Source organism: Tauraco erythrolophus, chromosome 17 (assembly GCF_009769465.1).
Source record: "Tauraco erythrolophus isolate bTauEry1 chromosome 17, bTauEry1.pri, whole genome shotgun sequence".
NCBI classification, from domain to species: Eukaryota; Metazoa; Chordata; class Aves; order Musophagiformes; family Musophagidae; genus Tauraco; species Tauraco erythrolophus.
Genome location: NC_141481.1, coordinates 14324341 through 14339003, shown reverse-complemented (window position 1 = coordinate 14339003; position 14663 = coordinate 14324341). Strand labels below are relative to the sequence as shown.

General features: G+C 53.8%; 1 protein-coding gene across 1 annotated transcript; it reads right to left on the bottom strand.

Annotated features, from left to right (window-relative positions):
* Window positions 1-855: 855 nt before the first annotated feature.
* On the bottom strand, window positions 856-13582 carry SLC5A11 (solute carrier family 5 member 11). The gene is made up of 15 exons (XM_009986123.2): window positions 13451-13582; window positions 12457-12528; window positions 11594-11698; window positions 11297-11356; window positions 10676-10780; window positions 8746-8851; window positions 7952-8032; window positions 7304-7509; window positions 6356-6491; window positions 5484-5591; window positions 4941-5091; window positions 4560-4728; window positions 3562-3777; window positions 2176-2338; window positions 856-1076 (listed from the first exon to the last, which is right to left on the bottom strand). Exons 1-15 carry the CDS (start codon window positions 13580-13582, stop codon window positions 856-858), a joined length of 2031 nt encoding a protein of 676 aa, XP_009984425.2.
* Between the last annotated feature and the right edge of the window lie 1081 nt (window positions 13583-14663).

The following is a 14663-nucleotide window of genomic DNA, read 5'->3' as shown; positions in this document are numbered from 1 at the left end:
CACAGCTGGCCCAGCGTGGCACGGCTGAGCCACTGCAGCACAGCTGAGCCAGCATGGCACGGCTGAGCAGCATGGCACGGCTGAGCAGCATGGCACGGCTGAGCCAGCATGGCACGGCTGAGCAGCATGGCATGGCTGACCCAGCATGGCACGTCTGAGCCATTGCGGCACGGCTGAGCCAACATGGCATGGCTGAGCCAACGTGGCATGGCTGAGCCAGCGTGGCACGGCTGAGCCAGCGTGGCACGGCTGAGCCAACATGGCATGGCTGAGCCAGCGTGGCACGGCTGAGCCAACATGGCATGGCTGAGCCAGCGTGGCACGGCTGAGCCAACATGGCATGGCTGAGCTGACGCAGCATGGCTGAGCCAGCGTGGCACGGCTCGCTGCTCCCGCAGAGCACAGGCAGTGGGTGATGGCCTTTCTCCGGGCGCTCAGCCCTCCAGGGTAGAGCAGCTGAACCAAAGGGGAAACCAGTGCTTGTAGCTGGTTGTAGAGGCGTAAATAGAAAAAGAATCTAGATGTCCTGAATTCCAGGCAGTGCTCTAACCACAAAGAGCATAATTAAATATTTAAAATAATCAAACCAACCTCTTCCACCTAGCTGCCTTCCTTGGCTCTTTACACCCATCTTGTTGCGGGCCGGGGTCTGACAGTGATGGTGCCGAGCGCTCGGCACCTTTCCCAGCCAGGCCCCCGTTAGAAATAAGGAAAGGATTAGGGAGGAGGGTCTGTCTTCTTAAATAAAGAAATAAAATTTAGAAAGCGTTAAGAATTACATTAGCCCTCTGCTAATTATTATTTTTTACACCAATTAAAATTAGTTGATGTCATCTGGAATCGAACGGCCAACTGCTACGCGAAGTAGGCCCAGAGGAAGATCCCAGCACACACACATAACAGCAAGTTGATGTTCAGGACGTGTTTCACCAGCGGTTTCTCCTCCAGGGAAGCCATGGGAAGCGGCTCGGGTTTAGCCGGCGCCACGTTCTCGGCGTTTTCGGGTTTGCGCTCCATCCCGCAGAGCCACAGAACGGCGGCCATCAGCTTCGAGCTCCCTTTGGCATTAGTTGTACCTGAAAAGACAGTCGATGGTGAGGTGTAAATCTCACCAACTAAACACGTCTCAGGAACGTATCAGTGTGGACCTGCACAAGGGGTTTTGATGCAGAAGCGCGCCAGCGTTCTTTAAATGAAGACACTAGCTACGCTGAGGGGTAGGAGGCCCTTCGATTAGCATCTCTGGGGGCTGTAGTACCAATTTCATTCTTCCCTGGAGCTCTGAGCTCAAGTTCTGCTGTTCCCAACATTTAATAAACAGTAACCAAACCTAAGAGCTCAGCTGTAGCTGCGTGGTGCCCATCAGCTTCCTCTTGCAAGCGCGTGCGCTACTCGGGTTAGGGTTACTCCACGCCACACGCGTGTAAATTGAATCCTCCCAGCTCTGGTGTGGGTCAGGGCATACACCACTAAATGCTGGGACAGCTCGTGCACAACGAACGTTGAGACTTCCCAGCAGCTGGGAGAGCTGCCCAGTAATTCATTAACGTGCTGGTCTTTTCAACAGCTTTTTACAGATCAAAGGAATACACAGCGAAAGCTGCGGAGTTCCATAAACGGTGACCCAAGCCTGGCAAAACCAAGTGCTGATAATCATCGCTGGAGAGCGCAGAGTGAGTTGCTGTGCGTGTTTGTACCTAATACCGACAAGTACAACTTTTAAAAACTGTAAATCCTCCTTCACTGATCTGTCAAGAACTCCGCCCAGGGCTCTGGGTTCTCCCTGCTGCTAGAGTCGATCCCAAAACACCACTGAAAAACAGAAATGGAATTTCATGAAAATAATTGTGGTTTTCCTCCACCCTCCCCTTTTTCAACCGGTTCTCCTTGCAGCAGGTGCGAGCAGCACCGGTCTCTAGTGCAGGATAAGGGGCATGGCTTTCTGTCTCCCATCCAGCTCCTTCTTGATTTCAAGCATAGGTAATGCCATCAAGAGATGGAAAAGAAACTAAACTGCTGCTTAGGTAACACTGCCAGGTAAAAACCTTTCAGCATGCCCTGAAGTTACAGAAATCCAGAGGAAGTGGTTCTAACGTTTCTTGTCTTCAAGGGCTTTACATAACGCCTAGGGTTGTTACGAGTAGGTGTGACTGCGTACGACGCCGGAGCACTTACATTTCTTATCATCTGAACTAGTTTCAGAAGCAACGCTTATATCAAGCTGGAGAGCAGGATGCTCAGCTTCACACGCTGCTTTTGCCGCGGCAGGGGAAGGGCTGACTGCTAGGTCTGTCTTGGCTGGTAGATCCCCACGTGTGAACCAGGTAAGCCGACTTATCTGATGGCATGAAGAGCGGTGTTAAAGAAAACTGCTTGCACCGGTGTTTGAAGGACTACCTCAGCGGGAGGGCGGCCTGCAGAGAGAACACTTAGAGGGGCCGGAATCTGTTCTCCTGCTCTGTCGGAGCAGGTGAACAGCCAAGTGCTCAGCTGGTAACTACGGAAGCGGTGGCTGCCATCGGCATGTTGGGTTTAGGTCTGGCTGGAACGCGAGGTTTGGTACAGCCACGCTCGCTGGAGGACGGCGTTCTTCGCTCTCCGTTACGAGGAGGAGACATTTCTGCACCGGACCGTCACTGGGTGCAAACCGAGAGCGGGTCAGGGAAGGGAGCAAAAAGAACAGAAATTGGGGCCGGGGAGGAATGGTTCAAAGAACTGGGGTTGTTGAGAGACGAGAAGACAGGTGAGAGAGAGGATAATTTTCCTCAAATACGTAAAAGACTCGTTAAAGAGGAACGTTCTCAATATCAACGACAGGGCAGACAGAAAGGGATGAGCACAACATGAAGCTGGAAAGATTCAGGTTGGAGATGAGGGAAAACTGCTACTGGGAGGGCGGGTGGACTCCCGAGTTGATCGCACACCCCCCTGGGCATTCTCCCTCTCTGGGCATTTCTAAGAATAAGTTCACCAGGACTTTCAGAAATGTGTCAGGTTTGTCTTGAAGCAAGAGGATGCGTTGGCTGTGTGATTTCTGAAGGTCCCTCTGGCTCTCCTTCCTGCCGTTAGTGTTTTTCTGTAGCCTCGGTGTATCTATCAAAAATAGTCAAACTGGCACAAACCTGTTCCAGAGGAAGTGTGCTCTCTGCCCTTGATTTCTCTTTTCTGCGAGTAAAAATGCTTCCTCGCTAAATTAGTAAGAGAGTTGATAAAGATGACCCAGAAGCTGGAATTTCTTGGAAAATAGAGGGGAAAAAGCTAATTTGTCAGGGATTAAACACACGTGTTTGAACTTGAGAACAGCACTTTGTAGCATCTACTGTTGGCCAGTTTCCAGGGTGGGACTCTGGATTTATGGGACCAAAATCTTAAATGGCAGCAGGGTGCTGGAGCAGAGGAGGGATTGCTGTTGCAGGTTATTGCAAGTGTGACCATAAATAAGGAATGAATGGAAGCTTCCATTTCCAGGTTACTTATCCCCACGTTATTCCCACGGATGTGGTGTGGGGCATCCTGGAAACCATTTACAAATAGCGAAAGAGATCTGAAGGGGTGACGCACCATTTCCTCCGAGGGGGGTTCTGTGAGCAGGCTCACGACCAGCACAGTGAGCGCGGAGACCGTGGACAGGACCATGGAGAAATAGAGATAGTGCATGTACTTCACCACGCCTGGGCGGGAGTCGGTCTCGCCGCAGTAGGGCTCTGGGTAGATGAAGTCCAGCACCATCCGAATGAAGCCCATCACCAGCCCTATCACCAGGGCCCAGAAAGCGCCCTAGGAAAGGAAGGGTGGTCTTTATTGGGGCAAGCAGCATGCACCCACCCAGGATCTGGGGCTATACCCACGTTCTCGGGCTACGAGCTGGCCAGGCTTTCTCCTTGCTGTTTGTTTTTGGGGGCTTCCCTCTCTGCCCTTTTCTGCTCTTGCTCTCTAGGTCTGCCAGTGCTGTTACAGTAGCCTGGTACGTCTCCTCCGGGGCATCAAGTGGGTCATTGATTTTGGTACGGAGGGGAAGGATAACATCTTATGCCTGAATACTTTTAAGAGTGATATTTGTAGCCTAACCGGTTGCCTTAACCCTGGGAGGCTGACAGTTGCTTTCTGCCTAGCTGAAGCCCAGTTTGGGAAGACTTTACCCTTTATCCAGCACCAGTCTTTGTGGAGAAACTGGAGGTTTAGGACTCCTGAGGCCATTAGGTCTGACTCCTTCACTGCCTGGGCTCACTGTGCCTTGGGTACCTCCCCGATGCAGATAAAACAAATCCATGTAATAAACAAGCTAGTGGCTAATAAGCCCCTAATAGGCTCCAAGATTTGTGAGGGACACCCTGCAACGGCAGGATGGAGTCACCTCTCTCCCCCTGAAATGCCAGTGGAGTCTTTGAAAAACAGCAGGAATTGCTCCCTCCCGTATCGGTGAGGGTTGCTTGGGCTGTGCAGGGCTCTGGCTGGACCTGCCCTCCCAAGCACTGCCAGACCTGCAGCCTGGGGCGGTGGGTGGGTTGAACCACGAGACTCCTACGGGGTGAGTGTGCTGAGCACGGCAGAGTCCTTACCTTCTCGTTTGCTCTTTTCCAGAAGCAGCCCAGTATGAACACCACTGCCACGGGGGGCTGCAGGTAGGAGCTGATGGACTGGATGTAGGTGAAGAGCTGCCCTCCCTGGCCAGCCTGCACCAGCGGGATCCACAGGATCGAGATCACCGTGAGCAGCAGCACAAAGACCCTGTGCAAGAAAAAGGTGCCGTTGCTGTGAGTTCAGACCGTTCCTTCCCAATCACTCAGCTTGCCAGACTCCTCCTCAGGTCCCTGGTAACCACCACTCTGGTCCTCCAACAAACCTGTGCGGGATGAAGAGGCTGCCCGGGGGCAGGAGGCCGCGCGGTGTGCCCAGACGCTCGGGCTCTGACATAACACACACATCCTAGTTCTCCGTACCTGCCAACGATCATGAGTTCCCACTCGGAGCAACGAGGACGGAAGTGTTTCCAGAGGTCCATGGTGAAAATGGTGCTGGCACTATTGAAGATGGAAGTCAGGGAGGACATGAGAGCTGCTATCATCACTGCCATCATCAGGCCCCTGAGTCCTGGAAACAGAAGAGGCACTGCTGCCCTGAGGAATCCCCAATTACCCCAGCTGAAAGATGTCCTCGACTTCTTCTTTGAACTAGGACAGACTTTTAAAACTGTTTTTAGCCACAATTTTAAAATGGCCAGTGGTAGGGAGGAGTTCACGGTAGATTCTCAGTGTTAAGCGTCTGCTCTTTATCTCTTACCCAAATTTGACTGGTTTAGACCTCTGGGTACTGGATACCCATCTCTCTCGTTGCGTGCTGTCCCCTGCCACTGTCTCACCAAGCCCATCATGAACCCCACTGAAATCAGAGTTGCAGGGTGTTTTCCTCTCTGAACTTTTCCCACAGACACCTTTTGGCTGCTGCGTACCCATCAGTGCCAGCACCGTTACCAGCCTCCTTACCTACAGGCAGAAGCTCTATGACCAGCTTCGGGTAAGCGATATCAGAACAGCCAGATGGGTTGCCACAGATTTGTCGGCAAATTTCCGTATCCGCACAAGCCACCAGATCTAAAAGAAGCAGTGGGGAGTGAGAGGCAGTGCTGCATAGTCACAATAAACCCGTCTATCTAAACAAGCTGGTGTACTGAATGTTGTAAACTGCTTCCTAAGTGAAATACTGGATATTGAAAAGCTTGGAAAGCTTCCAGCAAGTAACACAGGACTCTCCCAACGTGGTGAGGTAAGGGCAGCACTAGGCTTCCCTGTTTTCCCTTTTTTTTTTCCTTCTGTGCAGAAGACAACTACCAGTATAGGTAGTTGACCTGTCCCACATGTCTAGTTCTTCTCTAGGAATGTTGCTGCCCGGAGGACTAAGGCTGTCCGTCCCCCTCTGGCACGGCTCCTCACCGACAGCCACCTCCACACCTTCCCACCCCCTTAAGCTGTTTACAGCATTCATGGGGGTATGCTGGGATTTCTCCGAGGGCCTCAACCTTCACTAGTGGGAGGAGTGGAATGTTGGGTGCAGGTGATGGAAGCGCGGAGCGGCTGCAGGCAGCGGGCGCAGAACAGGTCAGCACCACCGTCCCGCCAGCGGGCGACGGCCAACTGCTCTAGCACGCAGAGCGGCGCGGCGTGAAATGGGGGTCTGGGGTCTGCTGCAGGAGGGGGTGCGTTCTGCTGCTTAGAAGGGGAAGCAAATTTCTTCATACTTTGGGCGTTTGATGCATTGCAACCTTTTAACTTACTCGGTAAAGGCTGCTCCAGCTCTGTAGAGTAGGCACAACCAGCAACGATAAATGGAGGGAGCAGATCTCTCCTTCAGCACTTACCTGGGAAGAGAATCCGGCTGATCATGCCCGGCATTACCATTACAAAGAGAGACAAAGTTTTCAAGTAGGAGGTCATCAAGGAGCCTCCTTTGGCATGAGAGAGGTTTTTAGCAGCAAGGGACCTCTGAACGATGACCTAGAAATTAAGAAATGTGTTTGCCCTGCTGCCAGCAGAGAGGAGCTGGCTGTAGGTGATGTGGCACCCGTTGCCTTCAGGCCTACACTTTGTTCTCCTCGAAACTATTGAAATCTTAGAAGGGCGAACACTGGTTTGGCCACAGTGTTATAATTCTTGCTTCAGCTCCTGAGTGCCCTACAGAATCGTAGACTGGAAAGGCACCGCTTGTGTCACCGGATCCGAGCCCTGCTTCTGTGGCACCCTGTGCTGCATCACCTGCTGCTTATCTGATCAGGCTTAGGATTTTATTTTCTTTTGTTGGGGGCTTTAACCCAATGGCTAAATCTGGCCAGTTCAGCAGCCCTGCTGTCAAAGCAGGACAGAGTCTGACACAAGTGGAATCACTTCAGTAAGAATGCTAGAGGAGCGTCAGGAGGATGCTTAGGACTCCAGTCTTGCTGCCTCCGATGTTGTCACTGGGAGGGACAGGGGTCAGAGCCCTGGGAAGGGCAAGGAGTGAGTTCACAGGCGGTTCACAAGAAGTGAAAGGCTTAAGTTTAAAAAACCAAACACAAACAAAAGCCGTCTTTGTAGACTGGGCTGAACTCACGCACACTTTCTCACCCCTTTTTTACATTGACACGATTCCCAGAATTTAGTTGTATTCAGTGTTGCAGCTTTATGAGTGAAACCACCAGATTTTACTGAATTCCCATCACAAAGAGTAAACCAGTCCAGGCTATATGGCAAACCTTCGGTCTGTAGTCAGATTCAAACAACCAGTAACAAACACGTTCCTGAAACCAACAAAGAAATAACCAGTAACCCACCTGGTCTGTGCACCAGTACCACAGGGACGGGACGGTCATTCCCACCAAAACTCCCGGCCAGGGAAGGTCGGAGTTCACAGGGTCTCGGAAAACATGGAAAGCATCTTCTCTTGGCAAGCCGCAGCTCGTGTTTTCGTTGCGAGTGCTGGGAATGGCATCGAAGTATTTCGTCCGCAAACCTTCGAGACCGCCAATTTCAACAAAGCCTAAAATAGGCCATGAGAAGCAGTTACCACGTCTTCCCGCGTCCCCGCTCTGGTTTCCAGTCTGTAGTTTGCTGTGGGTGACCCCCCCCCCCCCCCACCCCCAAGGATTCTTTAAAATCAGAAGCTCTTGGGTGGGACGTTGGGCTGGGGGATAGCGTAACGCCAGAACTGCTGGCTGGAGAAGGTTTGTCCGTCTGTCCTACTGCTGCAGAACGTATTCTTTAGAGCTTTTTTGGGGAGTGCTCATGCATTTTTACCCCATAAAGAACTACTATAAGATTATTTGCATAAGCATCTATTCCAACAGGAAAATACATAGAAAGCAGCTCCCGGAACATCTACTGATGTTCAGTATCGTCAGTTTGATGATCCAGCTCGTTTGCAGCCCTTGATAAAGCCTCTGTCATAGTTTCAGTAATAAAACCCCGGAGAAAACACTCACTGAAGATCATGAGAATCACAGCCCCGATCAGCATGATGAGGGTTTGCAGAGCGTCGGTGTATATGACCGCGGCCAGGCCACCTGAGGGGGCAGAGAAGCAGCAAACTGAGGGTTTGTGCTGTGGTGGCATCTCACATTTGCAGAAGTTTCTGACAAGCACCGTAAGCCGAGCTCCGTGCCCAGCATGGCACTTTGGCTGAAATTTCTCGTGTTCCAATCATAATGAGTCACCGTTTTGTCACTAAAATGCCCAAGTCCAGTATGAGTACTTCTACGGGAAACACATGGAAAAGCTCCAAAACAAAGCCCAAGCTGAATAAGAAGGAAAAGAAAAAGAAAAAAAGGGGGGAGGATCTTTACGAGCAACATCAGTCGGGGTGAGCAGTGGGAAAGGAGCAGCCTTCACTTGGTTGGGATTTGCTGCTTGCCCCGTGCATGGCTTTTTTCCATTTGGCCACTCATAAGCCCTGAAAGGGCACCCGAGATTTACGGAACAACGGGCTGGATAGTGCTGTCAATCACTCGTACCTCCAAAAAGCCCCGAGGAAAAATGCGTGGTGCAAATGCCTGGAGCAGAGCTGCTCCTTAAAGCAGAACTGACATGCATCCAGGTCTGGGGTGGCCTTACAAGGGGTGTTCATCTACTCTCACCTGGTAATTTGTTCTTAACAGATGAGTTGTCAATTGCTCCCCCCCCATTATCCATACTCGTGGCAAACCAGCTTGTCTGGGAAACGCAGGACTCCTGCTCGCGGAGCAGGAGCTGTGCCACCATCCGAAACTCGGCCACGTACCCGCAACCGTGTAAACGGCGGTGATTGCCAGCAAGCCGGCCACGGCGATGTAGAGGTCCCATTGTAAGGCTTGCTGGATGAAGAGGGCCCCAGCGTACATATCGACCTAGAGGAAAAGGACCATTATCACAGAGCGGTGGTGATGTTATCGAGCCCCTCTAAGCTGGCAGTGCCAGGGACTGTGAATGTTTAGCTGACCAAGCCGCCTCCTTTAGTGGGACCAGTCTGGTTTGTAACTGCTCGTGACTCCCCAGCTCCCCACAGCCTCTCCTGCGCGTGGCACATCCCTCTGCAGCCCCAGCTTCTGCCTCCGCTGCGCCAGGACCAGGCTCAGCTCAGCGTTTAGACAGTTTATTCTTACTGGTCATGGTGGGGGGCCAGGGAGGGTGATGATGGAGCTGTCCCGAGAGAGGGGGAGCACGCACAGCGCTCTGGAAAAAGGGTGTTTGGGTGGGGTGAGCTGATCTCTTGCCCAGAGACCAGCGAGCTGCGGGGGGAGCACTGTGCTGGCCGGGGGGCACATGGTGCAAACCTGCCCGGGCGCCCTGCTCTGCCGCCAGCCCCAGCACCCGTTTGCTGTAACACGAATTCCTCCCTGCCGACACGGTGACGGCGAGATAATCAGGACGAGTGTCCCAGGGCTGGGACCAGCCCTGCCCAACTTGCTCCACAGCTACGTGACAGCGCTGCATTCGAGGAGAGCTTTAGGAGAGGCGAACCGCGACCACGGAACGACAGGCGCACAGAAAAGCATCCTGAGTACAGGAATCGTATTCCCAGAGGGTTTCTAGAGGAGATCCCCAATCTCCTCGGTGCCACCCGAACCCCGCGATGAGCCCCTGCTGCAGCGGGCACACGGGCAGGCGTGCGGCAGACGGCGCATCCCACCTCGGCCCCAAACGGACCGGAGAAACCGCGGCCGGGACTCGGCTGGTTTCGCAGACGGCCGCAGCACCGCGGTGAACCGGCAGCTGGTGGGGTGTTGCACAAGGGTCGGGGCGGGTGTTTGCTCGAGGCACTACGTCACACAGGTGCAATAAAGCACCAAACTGTCGCCGAAACAGGGACCAGCTCCCACGTTCTCATTCGTAGAGTCATAGAATCACAGAAGGGTTTGGGTTGGAAGGGACCTCAAAGATCATCCAGTTCCAACCCCCCTGCCATGGGCAGGGACACCCTCCACTACACCAGGTTGCCCAAAGCCCCATCCAACCTGGCCTTGAACACTTCCAGGCATGGGGCAGCCACAGCTTCTCTGGGCAACCTGGTCCAGAGCCTCACCACCCTCAATGTAAAGAATTTCTTTCTTATATCTAACCTATATCTCCCCTCTTTCAGTTTAAATCCATTGCCCCTTGTCCTATCACTACACGCCCTTGACCAAAGTCCCTCTCCAGCTTTCCTGTAGGCCCTTTAGGCACTGGAAGGCTTCTAGAAGGTCTCCCCAGAGCCTTCTCTTCTCCAGGCTGAACAGCCCCAACTCTCTCAGCCTGTCTCCATAGCAGAGGTGCTCCAGCCCTCGGATCATCTCCGTGGCCTCCTCTGGACTCGTTCCAGTAGCTCCATGTCCTTCTTGTGTTGGGGACTCCGACAGTGTTCGTCATCCGTGCAGGCAATAAATGCGCGAAGGGAAGGGACCGGGTGAGCTGCCGGACGCACAGAATGTATCAACCAATACATCCGTGCTCACAGCTCGGTGAACATGGGCACCTCGCTTTCCGTCCTACTGCAGCAAGCATTCAGGTGCTTCATGGGCAAAAAAAGAAGTTGTTCTTTTTGTGTAGGTTCTCCAAACAGCTATAGTCTACCTGCCTCAGCACACCCTTTTCTGCTAATACAGGGGGCTGCATTTCTCAGCGTCGCTGACCAGCACGTTTCCAAAGCGAACTGAATTCAGGCTGGTTTGTTGTTTTTTTTTTTTTCTACTTACTGATATTTTAGTGAAGATGTAGATGAACAAGTAGAGAATCGCCAGGAAGATCGGAATTCTTTTGCCTCCAAAACGTTTCCTCAAGTACTCGGGCATGGTGGTAACCTGCAGGAGAGACGTGCCCTCAGAGAAGGTGGGACGCGGGCGCTCCCGTGGGTCACGGCGGGCTCTCCCACAGAGCTGGTGTGGGTGGTTTGCACCGGGAGAAGACCAGAAGGGCACTGCCAGTCGCACTGTGCTGGTGTTTGGTTCTCAGCCGCCTACTTAGGTCAGCACAACAGCTTAGCAGGCACTGACTTTGCTATAACATCTGCCATAAGGCTCACTACAAACTGTGACATGAGAGCCTCTGTCCGTCTCCTCGGGAGCTGGAGCAACCCCACTCCATTGCCAGGGGTAGCAGAGTGACCTGGCCCCCAGATCCGAATCCTCAGTGCCATTCCCAGGCAGCAGCTCTCGTCCCCTTTAGCCCAGGCCACCGGCGCAGCCAGGTGCACCCTGGCTCATGTCCTGCCTTCTGGACGAAGCACAGGTGCAGCAGGAGATGGTTAAGCCCATGAGCCAAACAGGTGCTCTAAACACCCACAGATCATTGATGGACACAACAACCCATCTACTTACTCCTGCAGCTATGTAAATTGGAAGGAAGAGCCAGGCCAGCACCAGAACAGAAAACATCCCCTGCAAAGCAAACGGAAAGGAAGGTCAGCGATGCTGGTCAGGGCTGCGCTCGGGTGGATCAATGGGGACACGGGGACTGGGTTATCCCTCAAAGGCTTCAACCCCTCAGCAGCCAGTGGTGACTTCTAGCTCACGCAGCGGGAGCCTGAGCCTTCGGAGCTGCCAGACCTCCACCCTTGTGTGGCGACTTGGTATTGGGGTTGCCCTGACCAGCACGGAGATGGCCGCCACACTCACGTTCCACTCGTAGGCTGTTACGGCGATTCCCGAGGCGGCTCCTGACCCAGCCAGGCCAATGAAGTGGCCGCTTCCAATGTTGCTGGCAAACAGGGATGCACCCACCTGGAGAAAGACAGAGAATTGGACCCAGCCCTGACACAAGGTGTTGGTCTCAGCCTGGTGATGGACAAAGGTGTGAACAGGGTAAGTTGGTGCTCCAGTGGATAGTGTGGATTCCCACCGCAGAGCTTGCACAGTGATGCTGTTCCCCTACTCATGACTATGGAGGACATGAAATCCTTGTCACCCTCTGCCACCTTCTTTTGCCTACATGTTCAGTGGCTCCGGAACCTCTCTCCAGCTTCTTCCATCTTTCGCTGCCTATCACTCACTTGTGGGCATGTTTAGGACCATCCTGCCTCCAGACCAGTGTCTAGTCTCTCGCAGAGGAGCAGAAGGTGGAGGTAACAAGGAGAAATGTCAGGTCATCAGGTTCTTATATTAGTACACACTGACTCACCAGCCCAGCCCAAGTGAAAGATCCCACCTGGGAGACTGGCTTGGTGTAAAGCTGTGCCCGCGGTGGGGACCACCAGTTAATTCTGGCAATCTCCAGGTCAAAGCATGCAGAACCAGGCAGGCTTTGCGAGCCGGCGGGCTGGCTCTGGCTCTCTCGGGGCCCATGAGCAGCTCCGCTTCCCCAGGCTTGAATATGGAAACAAAAACCCCACTGTTACAACTGGGTCTTTGCAAAACACGGAAGGCTCTTTTATTTATTTTTTTTTTTTCTGTTTGGAGAGATAAGTTCTGCTTGGACAAAAGTGCTTTTCAGTCTTGCTGTAGCCTGGGGACACAAGCAGTGTGAGGATAAAGATACTTACAGGCCACCAAACCATCTGTCCTCCAGCGAGAAAGTAGCCTTTTACAGTGCTGCGCTGCGTCTTCCACGTGGACTGGGGAGGCAGAAAAGCAGAACACAGGTTTCACGATCGTTTCAGTTGCTGCTCGGAGCATCACCGAGCGATTTCCCCAGCGGAGACTCTGTACTGTCACCAGAGGAAAGCGAAGGGTTTCCTGAAGGACCCACAGCTGCTGCTGGGAAGTCCTGGGGGGCCAGAGTGCAGCAGACGAGGGAGGGGACTGGCTGATGCTGTGAGCCACGCGCAACGTTTTCTATCATCTCAGCATCCTGATTAAATGTTTTCAGTGGTAAGCAAACTAAATCACTCCAGATCCACGAGGAAGACAAGCAGTTTTGGACAAGAACTGTGGACAGCCCCAGTTATTAGGCGCAGCCAGGAGAAACGCTCGGCGTTGCGCGTGTGACTCATCGACTCATGTTCTTCAGAGGTTTCAGGTGGTTTCATGCAACACCGTGAGAGTTATGCGCCACGTTTGAAGGGAGCAACTATCCATCTCGGCCTTATGAGAGCCAGATTGTGCTTTTGTTACAAAAGCCATGCCAAAAGAATGTCCTTCTGCCTTACTTATATGTGAAGGGTATTTTTAATTCACGGAATCCGCTGTCGAGACCACTGCGGACAAGCACAGGTGATTTATAGGACAGCGATTCCTTCCTGGATGAACAAAACATTATTCTTAGCAATACTTTGTACTTAGATGACCTCTTCCTTTCAAGGGTTCTCAAAACCTTGGCAAACACTGGAGCTGAACAGCTCTCTCCTGGAGCAGTGAGGCCACTTCCCCGGGCTGAAGTGAGGAAAAGGACCTGTCAACTCTCATCTTTCCGCCTGCTCAGTTGAATCCAGGAGTGCAGCTGGATTCAAGCCAAAGTAAAATAATTGGAGGGCCAAACAGCCCTGGTTTTTGGTGTAACCAGGGCACACACAAAAGCTTGAAACGGGATCTGCTTACCCACAGCCCAACCGCCAGGACGAACACGAAGTACAGCACGAGAATCGTGATGTCGATGGGGGCCAGCGTGGTGCGGGGGAACGCGTTCCAGGAGGGGGTCACAGAGGGGGAGGCACTGCTGGGGGTCGACATGGTTCCTGCCGTGGGCTGAGGGCTTCTTCCTCTCGCTGCATATATCTGTTAAAAAACGGGCGACATGGTTAGGAGGGGATGTGGCAGCACCGGGGCGGTGCTGAGCGTTTCTGGAACAATTGAGGGTTCTGGGCTCGGTGGCTGCGGCGCTGCGCGTGCCGGAGCGGTGGCCACGGTGCCCGTCTCTGGCGTTTGCCTTCGTTCCCGACTCCGTCCCCGCGGTGTGTGGATGCTGCCCGCGAGCAGGTCAGCTGGGATTGGGTCGGATTTCCTCTGCCGTGGATAATGGCCTAACTGGTGGAGAAATGGGCACGTCGGAGAGAAGGTGTAAATAGGTGAAATAGCCAGAGGGAAGGACCGGGACATGGCACAGCTGGTGATGACAACCCGCGGGTCCCAGTGTGGCAGGACTGGCCGTGGTGAGAAGCTGCCACCAGAAACGTGCCTGAGGTGAGCCGCTGGGATGTGCGGGTTGGTGGCATTTCCCTTCTTGACCGCAGCGAGAGCGCTGGGGTCTGCTGCTGAGCACGGCGGGCTTCCCTCGGCAGGAATGGAGGCTGGCAGCGTGCCGCTGGGCAGAGGGATGGGTGTACCCTCTGCCAGAGCAGAGCAGCTGGCGCAGCGGGGATGAGCAGCCGGTACTGCCGGTAGACGGTGCGGCGGTGTGGGACCGGCACCGCAGTGGAAGGGCCGTTGCCGGAACCGGGGCTCCCTCCTGCTCACCAGCCCATAGAGGCATCTCCTGCGAGTGAGGCACTCCTGTGCTTCCCGCAGGAATAAAAACTCGTTTTCTTGTCCAGAAATGCCCAATGAGGAGACGTGGCACTACCGAGGGACGTCTGCAAGGGCCCTCCCGGCCCCTCCGGGGTGCCCCGTGGTGCCAGGCTGCTGACCCTTGGCAGAAGGGACAGGACAAAGTCCACGCGAGGAGGTGGGTCGGGTGTTGGAGTTAAGGCAGCTCCTCCTCCCCCCTCGCCTGGTGCAGCAGCCCCGGTGCAGCCGGGCAGGGGCACGACCCACTTCGGCCAGCCCTGGCGTGGCCGCGGCCGCTGTCGGTCACAGGGGTCCCCGGACCTGGCAC

Excerpts from the sequence above, each read along its gene's own strand:
- SLC5A11 (XM_009986123.2), bottom strand. The coding sequence starts at position 13,582 with ATGTCGACCCCCAGCAGTGCCTCCCCCTCTGTGACCCCCTCCTGGAAC. Across the intron at positions 10,781-11,296 it reads CAATTTACATAGCTGCAGGA|GTTACCACCATGCCCGAGTA; the intron begins GTAAGTAGATGG and ends TCTCTCCTGCAG. Across the intron at positions 5,592-6,355 it reads CAGCCGGATTCTCTTCCCAG|ATCTGGTGGCTTGTGCGGAT; the intron begins GTAAGTGCTGAA and ends TGCTTCTTTTAG.